General features: G+C 45.6%; 1 protein-coding gene across 2 annotated transcripts in view; it reads right to left on the bottom strand.

The window, feature by feature from the left end:
* The window catches only part of LOC146201122 (small ubiquitin-related modifier-like), a 39848-nt gene that overhangs the window by 19618 nt on the left and 5162 nt on the right, over positions 1-15068 (bottom strand). Inside the window, exon 3 of one of the 2 annotated variants that reach the window (XM_084595649.1) lies at positions 12761-12838. The exons of the other annotated variant lie outside the window; for it this stretch is intronic. Coding sequence (XP_084451775.1) covers positions 12761-12838 — 78 coding nt within the window. The remainder of the gene's footprint in view (positions 1-12760; positions 12839-15068) is intronic. 2 annotated transcript variants of the gene reach the window in all.

Genomic DNA, 15068 nt, shown 5'->3' with positions numbered 1-15068 from the left:
CCCGTTCAGCTACTGTACCCATTAGAGCTTTTCGAAAACGGAGAATGAGCAAGCTCATTCGGCGGGGCAGTGTTGAAACTTGCGTTTTTCTCTCCTTTTTTTGCTCCCTTTGTGTAAAGTGTTCGCCTGACACTAAACAGGCGCCTTCAGTAATTTATGGCCGGCGACAGCTCCTCCCCGGGCCACCCTCTGCGGGATGCCATGGGAGAGGGGCCAACGCCGGGACAAGCGGACCGCGGACCCCTCCGACCGGAGGGAGAAAAGAATGCGGGCAGACAGAACGAACGGGGGAGCCCCATCGATAAGCATGTGTATTTCCGAGCTCTTGCTCCCCTCTTAAAGATGTTGTATTTGATTCTCAATTGTTGTTGTAAATAAACGAAGTTATCTTAAAACTACAACAGCCGTAACGATTTGAATCAGTTACAACATGGTCTGAACATGGTTTCTCCCTCTGCGCAAGAAAATTTAAAAAAAAAATAATAAAACGCTTGAGAGGACAATCAGCATATGATCTATTCAGTTTTACAGTAAACCATGTGTACCACAAAAAGCGCTAGAAAAAGAAATGACAAAAAAAAAATGAATAAAAGACATGCCGATGGCTGACGCGTTTGTAGACACATTCTAGTCAATGCAGACAGTCAGAAAGACGCAATAAAAAGAACTACAGGTTAAATTAAACATTTTGTAGCACCTACACAAACATGAGCGTTTACATGAAGTTTTTGGACTGTCTACAAGCTTGTTCCCAGCGATAGCAGGTCCGCAGCACCGTGCAACCGGGTGCCAGCGCGCCGGAAGCCGTCAAACCAGAAGGCCCGAAGGCCGGCTATGGCGGAAGGGTCACATGATTAAATATGGTAGCACCCATGCGCTCACGCTATAAAGGGTTTATAGAACTCCACAATTCAAACAAAACCATAACAAGCATAGCAAGCAACAACACATCCCAGAATCCCACCTCAAAACTGGAGCTGGCCATATAACCATATCGTCCCAGACGTTTAAATATGTAATATCCTTCTTAACCATGGAAGAAGGAAAAAACTGAGGAGAGGCCCCTTGTATCTCAGATGCATTGCGAAAAACGTGCCGGAAGTCACATGCTTTTTTTTAGCCTAGATATGGGGCAAATAGCAACAGCGTCAGCGTTGCTATGGGGCAGCATGGCTCGCGGGCTCGCGGCGTCGGATGGCGCGGAGAAGCGCTCAGACGGCAAGGGCACACAGAGGAGTGCGAGGGGAAAAGCTGCCCCATGTGCAGGTGGCGCCACAGCATTTTCCGGTCGCGAACCGGCGTCGCGTAAAGTGACATCACGGCCTCTCCTCGTTTTTTTTCCTTCCTCCATGTTCTTAACTGACCAAACTGTACAGATACAATTCCATATTCATATATCCCCCGCACATACCTTATCACCACATCTTCCTAAAGGAGCCATTCTGCTGCCCATATCTTGCTTTGAAGGAGCACTTCCAGCTAATTATTGGTTGCAGGTTTTGTTCTTTGTAATACCGTGTAAGACACTGCTATCATGGACCATCCCCCCCCCCCCCCACTCGCTATTTGCCTACGACTCAAAATTTATAATTGAATTTTATTTCCTCAACTGCTTTGGTTCCAATTTTACCAGTCAGGCAATGTCCATGACATCAAAGTTAAGTCTAGTTCATGCGAGCGATGAAAAAAAAATGATATAACTGTGCATCTGTGCTTCACTTCAGCACAGCGTGCCTTAAGAACATGAATCACAACAAGCAAAGAGGCACAAGCATATAGTTTTCATCCCAAAATGTGACCCAGACTTCACTTTACAGCTCAGCTGTTGAAACTGAAACCAAAACAGGCAAGAAAGAAAAATACAAAAACGTCTTGATACTAGAAGAATGTGATAGTTAAAAAGATACCAAAAAGAAAACTGAATGCAGTATGGTGCCTTGCTCTTGGAGGTAGTCAAGGTCCATCCGAAAGTTCATGCTGGTTAAGGCATAAATGCCACTTTTCAGTTCCACAAAGACCTACCGTCGAGGGCGAGGCTCCTTATTTAATTTTAGTTGGTACATGCATTTAATGGTAAAGCTGGCTGGTGAAGCTGGCACGCACTTTCGAAACAACGGCTGAAATTTTTGGAGACCTCTGACGTACAAGGTCATCTACTCTTAGGGTGAACATGCAAAGAGGTGGTAGCTCTCTTCAAACTGCCGCTGTGTGCGATACGGCCACACCTTACAGCAATGCAGCGCAGGCACCGACGGACCTAGAGGTGGTGCTCCGCATGGGCTGAAACTTTGCTTCGAAGCACAGTCAGGTCGAACCAACGAGATTATAAAATAATTGCTGGAGTGGAAGTCTCCTATACCGGCCAATGGGCTGGGGTGAAGTCTGTGGCGGCCATTTTGAGGGGGCAAGAAGCAGCCTATACCAAGCAGTGTTTGCCGGTGTTGCCAGTGTGTTTCAAGTGTTTAAAGGATTTTTAAATTCTGATGCTATGTTGTAGGTTACGGGGTGGAAGCAGGCTCAAGCATTTTGGAGCAGCTTTGGGAGCACTAATAAATCCATTTTGAAGCAGCTTTGGAGCAATGAAACGAGACTTCTGGAGCATTTAAATCGTTTTGGAGCAAGTTTCTAAGGTCGAACGCCTCTGATAATTGCAGAAACCTACAATCTGATTCCTTTTTATGCACGTTCAACGCCTTTCCAACTTCACACTCATCTCTGACAAGACGAACGGCCAGCATACTAAATTTACTTGCAAACAGATATTTATTATGCTCCATGCTTCCTTCCCTTACAAAAATTTCATTTGTATTAAGCCCTGTGCAAGGTGCGCTATATCTTTGCCCCTGGTTCTGTGACATTGTTGTGTTCTGCTACATTTGATGGCAGAATATCAAGGCAGCCAGTTTGCAGCAGTTTTGGAGCAATATTGCATTTTGGAGCAGGATGGAGCAGGCAAAGCAGTTTGGAGCAGAACGGAGCAATTGGAGCAGCGCTTCCACCCCTGACTATCAGGTGAGTCATATTGGACGGTTCTGAATCGATTTGAAACACTTGGATTTTTAAAGATCACGACACTATACAAATACAAGGGCATTTTGAGGTGAAAGCCTCTAATGCCTCATCGTTCGTCGTGAACGGAAGTGTCTGACGAAACCGAAACTTGACCAAAGACACACTAACATCAATGAGGCCCAACTAATGATTACGAGTGCTAGTGGTGGTAATAATGAACCGAACTACCAAATTTCACAACGAAACAATGATTAGTTAATTATCAATCGTTAATCACAACTGCTCACACCACGACTGGTGGCGGCACCCAGTAGCAGCCGTCGCAAGGGTGCGCGCCTGATACAACCATCATCTTGCTCTGCCCTGTCATACTGCACGGCAGACTGGTGGCGGCACCCAGTAGCAACCGTCGCAATTGCTCAGTCGACGGAGTAATTGCGACGGCTGCTACTGGGTGCCGCCACCAGTCTGCGGGACCAACCACGAATGTTAGAAGTAATCCGTAGCAGTTGCGGCGAGAAATCGCCTCACCATTTTAGACAGTCAAAGTGACTCCTGGATTTTTTTAGCTCTGCTCAGTGCAAACTTCGCAGCTCAATCTCAAACCTTTGAGTGAAGCCATAGCAATGCTAATATTGCATAGTTGCGTAACCTACGTCGAGTATAATAGCACTGGATTAATTGCTAATAGAATCAGGACAACCATAGACTGCAATCAAGCAAAGGATCAAGCAGGCTTTCGGAAACTGTACTCTACTATCGACCCACCACCATAATCTAACCTAATCCGCCCCTTATACTCCCTAACCCACCATTAATGCATCTTGATGAAACCTTAATTCAACTTTCTCCACATAATCCTTCTTAATCGATCCATAATCCAAGTTCATTCATATATTATCAGACTTAACACGTCACTCCTGTGCATTACAAACGACTCCAATGTCTCACAATCCCCACACGAAGCTTCCATAATTTTCCTACACGTTTTTCTCAACACTGGGGTGCGGTGACAGCTTTTCTACCTAACGATCTGTATACGCTTCCCATAATAATTGCACGCAGATTCATCAGCCATCTATAATTTAGTACACGGAAGAAACTATGCTAAGCCTATATGATGATTATCGGCACCTACAGCCGCTCCGGGAATAACAGAACAGACCCAGAGCGTATGCGCAACCGTGCCATTTGTCTAGTTGCCAAAGAATTCTGGAGTAAAATTAACCGAAGATAAGCTGTCTCCGCCTTCTGCTTGCCAGCTCTTGCGGCTAACAGCTCGTTCCCAAAATGCTCGCGCCTCAGGACCATTTGGAAACCTAGCAGAAAAAAAAAAAAGCCGCTATATGCCTGCATGTACCGGCCGCAATGCAAGGTGCACAGCCACTTCGGAGTGAGGTTTAACGAACGCGATTCGTGAAATGTGACTCCTGGTTCCGTTTTCACACTGTTAGTACAACCGTAAGCCACACATGAACCAACAATATGTATCCTGATCGTGTTACATGCCGCGCATTCGAACAATCTCGACTTCTCCGTGCACTCAATGGCAGCCGGCTCGCATTTTTGCGCCTCTCAAAATGGCCTTATAAAGGCTTAACTCGACAGGCGCTGCTCCCACTCCAGCAGCTTTTTGTAACCTCCTTGGGTCAGATGCACCGACTCTTTGAAGAGAATGGCCAGGTGCTCGCGTGTTCACCCTAGATGTGCACATTTATGTCATAGGTATCAATACAGTATAATCTCATTATAACAGACCTCGATAGTGTCCAGGGTTTCGGTCTGTTGTAAGAGAAGTCTGTAGAATCCAAATACTGTTACAACAGACTTTGGTCTATAACTACGCATGAGTCTGTTATAAACAAAAGAATCTACAAGCAATGCCTGCCGACAACATATGCTTTAATCATTACTCAGCACTTCTGAAAGAAGTTAGTCAACTTTGACTGAACTGAGTAGGTAATGGCTTTTGACACTATTTGTGCCTCCAATAGCACAAGGCGATTTACTTCTTCGGGTGCAGCATTTTGCTCGAAGTATGATTTTAGGCCTTGGATGTGCTGGAGTGCTTCAGAGGTGGTAACCTTTTTAGGGACAGTGTCACCTTCGTCCTCTTCATCATCCTGCTCTTGGTCAATGGCAGACATTTTTCTGACTTGGGTAACAATCTTGTCATCTGTGAGCTGTTCTGTGCTGATCAATTGAGCATCCACGTCCGCATACTTTGTGAAGTCTTGTGTGCCAAATGCTTCTTGCACAGCTGCCCATAGTGCTGGGTCCGGCAGGTCTGGATCCTCTGTTAAAGGTGCTGGTGGCTCATTGTTGCTCAAAATAAATCCAGCTTTACGGAAGCAATTCTTTATAACATTTGCATCCATTTGGTCCCACAATGCTGAAATTACCTGTACGGCAAATTTCAAGTCTATCAAGACTCCCTCTTCTGCTGCATGTCATAGAGCAGGCGCTCTGCGAGCCGAGTGCGGTACCTTGCCTTCAGAGAATGAACAACACCCTGGTCTATTGGCTGTGCTTTGGAAGTTGTGCCAGGAGGAAAATATAACACTTTGGTGGCCTGCAGATCTGGTACTTGCATATGGCTCGAGCAGTTATCAAGGAACAGCAGCACATTCCTCTTCTCTTTCCTCATCTTGCTATCAAAATTGAGCAGCCACTTGTTGAAGATGTCCTTTTGTCATCCAGGTGCTCTTATTTGACTCCTAGTCTACAGGAATGTGCACTTTGCGCAAGCACAATGGCCTTTTAGATTTTCCTATGACGAGGAGCTTTACTTTTTCGCTCCCATCCATGTTGCAGCAAAGAAGAATGCTCACACGTTCTTTAGATTGCTTCCCTCCGTGACACGAATCTGCAGAGAAAGCGAGCGTCTTTCCCGGTCTCAACTTGTAGAAAAGTCCGCTTTCATCAGCGTTGAAAATGTCCCGCGGAGCGTAGCCTTCAAGCAGACCCAGTAGCGAATGGTCTTTCCAGTCCGCCACCACACTGTCGCCGACGCTCTCCGACTCGCCACAAATGCACTTAAAGGTGATTCCGTGCCATGATTTGAACCGGTTTAGCCATCCTTCACTGCATTTGAACTCCTCGTAGTCTAGAACGACGGCTAGTTGTTCCGCCCGTTTCCGTAGCAGAAAACCATTCACTGGTATGTTTCGAGAACGGGCGTCCCGTAGCCATACCAGCAAGGACTCTTCGACGTCCGGATACGAAGCCTCGCGGAATCGGAACAGTTTTGGTTGCAGATCGCCGGTCACTTGCTCGGTCAGGATTGCATCCTTGTTCTTGACGATCGTGTGGACGGTCTGTTTCGATAGGCCAAAAGCCTCTGCGACGTCCGACTGCTTCTTCCCCTTTTCAACTTGTTCGATAATTTGAAGCTTTTCTTTTAGAGATATTTGCTTCCGTTTTGTTGACTTAGAAGGCCCTGCGCTCACCGAATCGTCCGTATACATTCTGTCCACGTGCGTTAGCCAAGGTAGATGTAGATCCTTGCGTTAGCCGTCACACACGTGGGCACGGGCAGGTAAGGCTAAACAGAAAAAAAAACGCTGCAAAAGTCTACGGCACATTTGCGTGATACGAAACTAACACGAAACGACCCTGTTTATGGGCTCGCTGCTAAAATAAAATAACTGCGATAGTGATTCGAATTATTTGCTGTACTCTGTCCAGAAAGCAGATTTTAAGCTCTAAAAGCTCGTCAAAAAGCTCTATGGAAAAATCTACTCCGTTTCTGGTTTTCCGAACTGCGCAACAACGCTGGACGGCTGGATGGCGGCATGGGCAGTGGCTAGCACGGGCTAGGGCGCAAAGCGTAGTTAGTAAAGCTCCTCAATAAAGTCTCTGTTCGGTTTACTGTTTACCGAGTAGTTATTTCGGAAGTTGGAGCATGTGGGTGTGCAGATACACTGTTTTATCATCTTGAACCTCCTTCCAGCAGTTGGCCTCGCGAGGCCGTCTCCTATGTGCGCATGCCGCGATGTCAATCTGCCACGGACCAGTGGTGGGCCCCAGTGATGCGATAAAAGTAATTGTGAACAGCGTAGCGCTTATGAACTCCGCTGCTCAAATTATCATCTTTCTTGTATGCCTAATTCGTCGTCCATCACTGCGTCATGGATGATTCTAGCATCGTTCCTTCTCATTACCACCCGGTCGCAAATGCGACGAACGAAATTTCAAACAGCGGAGCGCGTGTATGCCGTGCAGCTTGAATTTCTTTTCATCGCCCTTGTACGTCGAAAAAGTGCTCTGAGAAAAGTTTGCTAGTGCTCCAGAGGTCCATAAAAAGGTGAGTGAGCACTGGATCGCGAAAAAGTACGTTCGCAGCAAGCTTGGCCAGTCTGGCTGAAAACAGAGGGCTGGTTGTCAATTATGTTTAAAGTCGGTCTCTGACTTTTTTTTTTTTTTCCCCCCGGTGAGCCGTGGCTTCGAGTTGAGCATCGACAGATTTACGTTCGGAGTTTATTGGTACGCAACAGCTGTAGACGGCAATGGCAAAATGGCACTTGCCATCACTGCTGTTGCGGTCAGTCACCGCGATCCGAGGACCATTTGAAAATAAATCGCGTTTGCTGCCAAAAAGTCCACTGTAATGAAGTGCGGATCCAAATTATCTTCAAACTTTCGTCCGTTCTAACCGAATGTCCGTTGTAGCCGAATCCGCAGTAAGCAAAGTTCAGTCAACGGAAGATATTGGAAAACCGACCAAACATCGCAAATCGGTATGCTATATCCGAATATCCGTAATAAACGGATCTGTTGTAGCGAGATTATACTGTAACAAAAAATGCTGCCAAAATTTGACGTCTATACTCTCCTTTAAGTGATCTTTTTAAACTCAACTGTGTCACAGATTTACGACACAAAATATATGCGGATGACTTAAAATGGCCAAGCAAGAGGAAGCAGCCCAGGGAGGACTGGATGATACTCATGACCAAGCAGGGCTACAGTGGTCCCCAACGAAATCGGAAAAAATTACAGACTGCATATAAATCGTTGAAGAGTCAGAAACGGCGAAAGCCAGTTTACAAGACCGCTTTCATTAATAGCACCGTCACTGTCATCACTACCGCTGCTACCATCAACAACAAAATGCTCTGTCATTATCACTTGATGCATCGTCATTGTCATCACTACTATCATCCTTACGCTAGACAAGGAGAATTACGAACGATCTGTTTTTCACAAACCCAGTGTGAAGTAGTGATTTGGGTGCGCAGCTGGGATCAGAGGGATAGTGGTTCGATTACCAGTGGAGACAGGTTGTTTTTTTTAATTGCCAGTGTGAAGGATGTGTTCTGATCACAGCTTCTGCGACACTTCCTGCTTACGCCAAGCATGAAGCCGCCTTACCACATGGTTATCTGCGACGGCATAAGGCTTAAAGGGACGAAACGGTGGTCAAAATACATATTGAGATTATGCTAGAAATGACGTCTTACCTTATAAAGCACATATCGAGCAGTACAATATAAAAGAAGTGAGGCTTTACAATTTTAATTTGGCATCGAAAATCGCATAAAAACTGAGGTCACATCTTGCAGAGAAACACAGCTACTATCATCGTGGTACCCCATGTGACCGCGTCTTAGGAATAAATCAGATTTTCATAAATATGCAGTTTTTTCTTTTAGGAGTGCTTGTTGTACTTTATTATATTCTGCACTCTCCAGTGTGCCCTTAAATAAAAATCACTGCTCACTAAATGGCGCCAGTGTTTTAAATTCCTTGGACACTAAACTTTCGTTAACGAGGGGCACATTAATGTGTTGCGACAGCCTTGAATGCGGAAACTCAAATGGACACTACTCTATACTTAAAATGTCTAATTACTGTCTGGTGGGTTAAATTTAATTTGTTTTCCGTACATCTTTTTTGTCGACCACCAGGAGCCACTGCGGTCGCTGCTCATGATTTCTAGTATCGGGCTACAGAAAAACTGGCGCATGCACCGATAAAAACTCTGTAAAAATTTTCTACAGCGTTTCTACCAAAACTGCCATGGCGCCGGACACTTTAGACAGCAATCTTTCCATTGCAGTAAAAAAATTTCATGCTACATTTCCACTGTTCTGTCCCTTTAGGGCCAAACAACAGACACCTTATCCAGTTAAGCAACGAGAGCATCCCATACCTCGCGCAAGGAAACGATCAGTGTCCTAAGCTTCTTAACCAGATGGACTGGCTGCTCGATCAGATAAATAAAATTCACCAAATGCTAGAATCCAAAAGGAACCATGAAAAACACTGGCCTACATAAATGAGGATAATGTACCAGCCTGCATGACTGACCCTCACTCAAATGAACCTTTTGTTACAGATCAGTTATAGCCAACTGTAGGTCAGTTACTCCTGTACATAAATTTCATGAGCAGTTGGAAAGCTGCTGGTATCTGATGTAGCTAGTGCATTAGGGAGACTGTTCTGTTCATATACTGTGCGTGGGAAGAAGAAGCAGGTTAAATGTGGACGTCCAAAAGCAAATTTCTCACATTTTGCGGCTCTGTTCATTTTTTTTGGAAATGTATGCCGAAAGTGCTGGTCAGCTTCATGGCCTTTATGAAGGTTAATGAAGGTTATGTCGAGTAATTATTGCAACAAATAATGTTTTGTTTTTACCTATGTGGGTTAAACTGGCCGACTGGTTGCTGGCATTTCTACCAAGGTGGCAGCAACCTTTGGACAAAAATACATCATGGTGCGAAGTGGTGGAATCTCTTTACGGCTTCTGGGTTTGCCTTGCAGCAGTGGCAGAACTCCTACCAGGTCAATAGTGACTGAGAACCTCGAAGGCTCCCAATGCGATTTGAAAGTGCCCGCGCATCGGGAACATGACAATGTGCACAATGAGATGACATCAAATTTCTTCAGACGCTTCTAATTCGGTTTTACAGATGCAAAAAGCCTGAACTGCTGCAAGAGAATTGCTGATTAGCATTTTATTGCGTAAGCAATAATACGCCAGGTTTCAGCCCGTAGCATAAACCCGGCCGGTAGCCACATGTGACCTTTAAAGCGACCGCAGATGGGGCCCCTCTTCAAGCCGTCGGGTAAACCCGGTCGGTAGCCACGCAGCGCCGCAGATAGCGTGTCGTTGCCATAGCAACACGAGCGACCGCAGATGGGGCCCCTCTTCAAGCCGTCGGGTAAACCCAGTCGGTAGCCACACCGTGACGATGCCGAGTGGAGGCGCTGGCATCGTTGAGAGGAAGGTGTTGCGCTCTCGCCAGATGTTTCAGAATGTGGAGAAAAGGTGGAAATCGTGTATAAAAACTATGTATTCGCTCGCTTTGCCCGCCCATTCGACATGCTATCTGATAAACAGAAAGAGAAGCTACGACTGCTTGCTGCAGCCAGGAGGCAACAACGGGCTCAAGAGACGCATGAAGAATGCCAATGGATTAATGGATTTAATGCAGTATTGCTTACGCAACCTACCAGGTTTAACTAAACCTAAACCCCCAGCTTCTTTTTTTTTCCTCTGACTGCAACACAAAATAGACCATCCTCAAAGGCCCACTGTCCACCCTCCGGTCGAAAATATTTTCTTCCCCGGTGACTGTGAGACTTTGCCCCTAGAACGCAAGGCCGCAAAATGTTTTTGACAAGAGCAACTAATAACGCAGTTATAGCCACCACAATCACCCGATTCTGTCATGCGTCTCTCCTTCCATTCCCTGGCAAATGTTTTTCACTCTCCTGCCCGCGGTCGTCTAGCCTCCGCAAGACAAATTCCCCTTCCTCCTCCGCGTTTAGCGGGTAGTGGGGCGTGGCACTCGCGTGTGCGGAAAAAAAAAAAAAAATACAGGCGAGGGAGCACGCGCCGCTGGATTTAGTCTGGCCGTGGCGAGGGAAAAGCGCACAGCGAGCGATAGACACCCATCCTTCTCCCGTCAGCCAGCGAGACGGACCAATGGACGTCGTTCTCTGGAAGTATGTCATAATTGTGGCTCGACGGGCCAGCGCAGGAAACGGGGAAGCTGGCTTCCCGAAGGAGAGCATGAGAGAGCTTTGATCTGTATTTTCGTTGCTTTGCGGCGCGCGTGTCACTGTAGCATTTTGCACAGACTATCTCCGGTAACTGATCGAAACACTGGGCTCCTTTGCTTAAAAGGTCCTTCCCTGGACAGTGGCCCTTTAAGGCTGCTGTTATGGGGGGCAGATGTATCGTCAGATCAACAAATTATTTTCTGCAAATAAACTGGCCGACTGAATAGCTGTTCCAATTAACTATCTCCTGTACACCTTCCTGAATTTAGAGGGGCAACAAATTTCTATGAGTTTGATGGTGAAAGTTGGTTTTGGCGCAGACAGACAAGCACAGGAAGGAACAAAGTGACATGATAGAGCGCTATCCTGTAGCACTCTGTCTTGTCACTTCGTTCCTTCCTGTGCTTGTCTGTCTGTGTTAAAACCCCCTTTCAGTAATGCACCAACTAGCCTACAAAAACATTCTCGCATGGAATGATAGTAGTGAAGCAGTGGTAGTCATTTTTGGTATTCACAAGTGTACAAAATATTTAATACGAGTTAGGGGGTGGAAATACTGTCCTCAAAGATCCTTTCAGATGCACTATACTAGAATAATGCAGCCCTGGAGGTATGCACTCCCTCTCGCCTCGCACTGTTCAGTCACACACAATGCTATCAAGCCAACTTGTAACCCCCATTCCAAGCAAATACTTTTGGTGAAAGTGCAAGCTCCACAGATGGCCAACAAAAAAACTAAAGAACCCAGGACAGAGATTTCAGCGAATCACAATGCATCTTTATCGTTCCAAATAGCAGCCCATTTGCCAAGCTCAACCATGTCCCAAATTTGGAACTTCAAAGCAGCACAATTTCTGAGTCACTCCACCAAATGCTAAAAATTGGGGTCCTAATATTTGCAAACACCCTGAGAAATAACAGTAAAGTACAGCCCTCGAAAACATATATTTGTATTTGCAACACTGTCACCCCATTCCGGGAAATAATTCTGCCAGTTTGAATTTACACACATATTTGTTTATAGAGAGCCTACTTCAACATTTGAAAAGACATGTCCCTGCGATATGAGATGCACTACTACATTGAAAAAAACCCTCTAGAATGGGGATTCTGCATAACTAATTCAAGATGTTTTTCTGGCCAGTCCTACAAAGGAAACAACTAACCTATCACCGATGCTGTTCCTCGACAGATCTGCAAACACACACTTCAGGCTGTCTAAAAATATGCTTAGTACCTGACACGTTTCTTTCTTGCCTCAAAAGTTGTTTATGCAAATCCGATGTTTGGGACGAGGTTCCTGCAAAAGCTGCAGTCTTCCTTGGTAACCCTTGAAGGGTCCATTCATGGCTGCTTGCCCGGCACTTGCCCCAACTTAGCAACAACCATGGGCATGAGAGCTCGGGTTTCAAGGTGCACTGTTTGACATCCAAAAGCAAACACTAGAAATGGTGAAGTAGGTGGACAACATGCCAGTCACCAAGGATCAACTGTGAGGCCTTTTGCAGAAACAGCAGCTGCTTGTTTCACTGGCATGCCAATCTAGCACCAGGAAAATGCTTTAGGCAGGCCTTGTGCAGACATGAGGCAGAAGTAAATTTTCGCAATACTTGCTTGGCATGTAGAAAATGGCTTTCACCCAAAAACACATTGCTTTATCTGTAGAAAACTGTCCACAACACCAGATCATTCAACAGGAGTGTGCTGCAAGTGCCTGAGTTCTGGTAAACAAACTCACCACACGTTCACTGTAGGATTTTTTTAGCTTTCCCATTTGCGTGGTCATCTTGACTTTAAAGTGGATTTCGTTTCCATCCTGCACAAAGCAAGAAAAGAAAAGTCTCCGACTGCACTATTTTCCTGCCGGAACTAAGTGCACATGGCAAAGTCTCGCACAATTCCCGCAAATACACAAGAATGCAAGCTTTTGGGACAAAAATATAGAAAGCTGCTTTGCTTGCACGCATGTTTCAAGAGTAGCAACTCATCAATAAAATGGCTACCACACAAAATGTGTTACATATAAGCTGGAGCATGCAACCCCACCTCAGACACTTGAGATTCAAGAATGAGCAGTTCTGTTTCACTTTTGAAGACGAGAACAAGGCCAGAAGCAAACAACACATCAGGTGTTCAGCCCCATGCTGGTTGTAACATAGGTGCCTGCAGCACACACCGAAATCTTGTAGTATGCATCTCTCATGCACTGTGTCCTTCGCACGAAGCAACCCGCATGACTGGCAACATATCTGACAGACTAGAATGTGAACACCCTTTGCCAGATGTCCATCTGGCTGGATATGCAATACAGGAGACGCTGGCACAAGTAAGAAGATTAAGAGCAAGTCCCAACAGCCCGTGCTTGGTTGCAGGTGCACATGCAGCAGACCTTGCTTCCTTCCCATGGCAACAAGGCCACTGATGCAAGTTAAAGGCGAAGGTTTCGAGGAGCTGTTTGTGTTCGCTTCCATGTGTACCAGAGTTCGATGAGAGGCCACACAAACTGAGAGTGGTGCGTATGAATGATCCAGCCCTGCAGCAATGCAAACCAGAGACTGGCACACATTGTGCAGTCCAAGGGGCACTGGCTCACAGGTGACAAAAACTTCCCGATGTCATCCAGCCAATTTCCAAGCATCTGAGAATGTTTCTCTTGCTAAGACAGCAGCTACGATTGATGCACACAACTAGGGGGGCACAATACGCACGTGGGAGAAGTAAATGCCATGCTTCTTCAGGGCTGCTGCTTAGGATGGTCAGGCATATGAGAAACCACCTCTTGCGAGGTAAATGTTTAGTCTTGCCTTTACCGCACTGCCCTTTCCAGTTACAAAGTAAGTCCAGAAACAGGCATGCTGGCACCTTGATGCCTTTCGTATTCTGGGTAGTAAGCTGCATTCAGTTCTTGTTTGGTTTTGCTCTATGGGGTTTAAGTTATAATTCACATTCTGTATTGAAAATCAATTTCGATTCTGTATCTTTAGTGTTATTCGTTCTCAGGTTTTATACTTTTTCTAATTCAGGGGTAAAAATCGGGCGTTATTTTTAGACTTGATAATAGGGGAGAAATAGGGTTTTTTTATGGAAATACTCTGAAATTCGGGTTTTATCGAGTTTAAATTTACAAACTAATAATTTATTCGATTTCTTCTAAACGGTGGGTAATGATTGGGGTTACGTTTCGGGTTGCTTTCTAGAAGGTATTTCATAATTCGGCGTTTCTGGCGTAAATAAATGCTGTGTTCTGCCTCAGTGATGTACCACGGTCAGTTTTTGAACAAGAAACGTTTTATTCACGTGAGCTGGCCATCGACGTTTTACGTCTTAGCATGCATAACCATCTGCATGCGCAACATTTCGGCTTCTATCTGAGACCTGTCTGGTCTCTGGAGGTATCTTAGCTGAGAGAGCGCTCAACCTCGCAGCTGCCATTAGCTAGCCACAAAAATGTCAACGCTGCATTTGCTAGCCTGGGGTAGTGCTAAGTTGTGTCGTTCCAATCGTCCATCAGTTCAACACTTTCATTTGTGAGGCTTGCTTCCAGCAATTACTGGTTAAATTCCTCGCAAAGCAAGCCTACATCACCCGTCACGGAAATAGAGGTCGGTAGTCATCAAACGACTGAGCCAGCAGCCGCTTCTGGAAAGGATCGAGTAAGGCACCCAGTTTCAACACTGTCAACTGGTTTTCTTTGAGACATTCGGTTTCAGAGTGCAGCCCCATTTTATAGAGATTTTCGCGCGAAATTCTTACTAATGTGGCACTGCTCTTATGTAACAGACGAAACACCTTTTGCTCGATTTCTTTTACTGATCATCGTGGAAAACTAGTTGACAGTCTGCTGTTGCTTGACGTTTACGGGGTTATCGAAGCTTGGCATCAGAAGGTTCCCGCTTTCTAGCATTTTCTGGACATCTGAAAGTGGGTGGACTGCCTCTGTCATTGAGACGGCCTACTCTTTATCAAAAAGTATTGCTCGAATAGATTCTCCTTCGGTGCTCTCATAAGAGCTTTCAACAAGTTCCGTGGCACAATTGTTCCAGAAA

Source organism: Amblyomma maculatum, chromosome 2 (genome assembly GCF_055883805.1).
Source record: "Amblyomma maculatum isolate TAMU_Amacu chromosome 2, ASM5588380v1, whole genome shotgun sequence".
NCBI classification, from domain to species: Eukaryota; Metazoa; Arthropoda; class Arachnida; order Ixodida; family Ixodidae; genus Amblyomma; species Amblyomma maculatum.
This window is presented reverse-complemented; position numbering and strand designations above follow the sequence as displayed.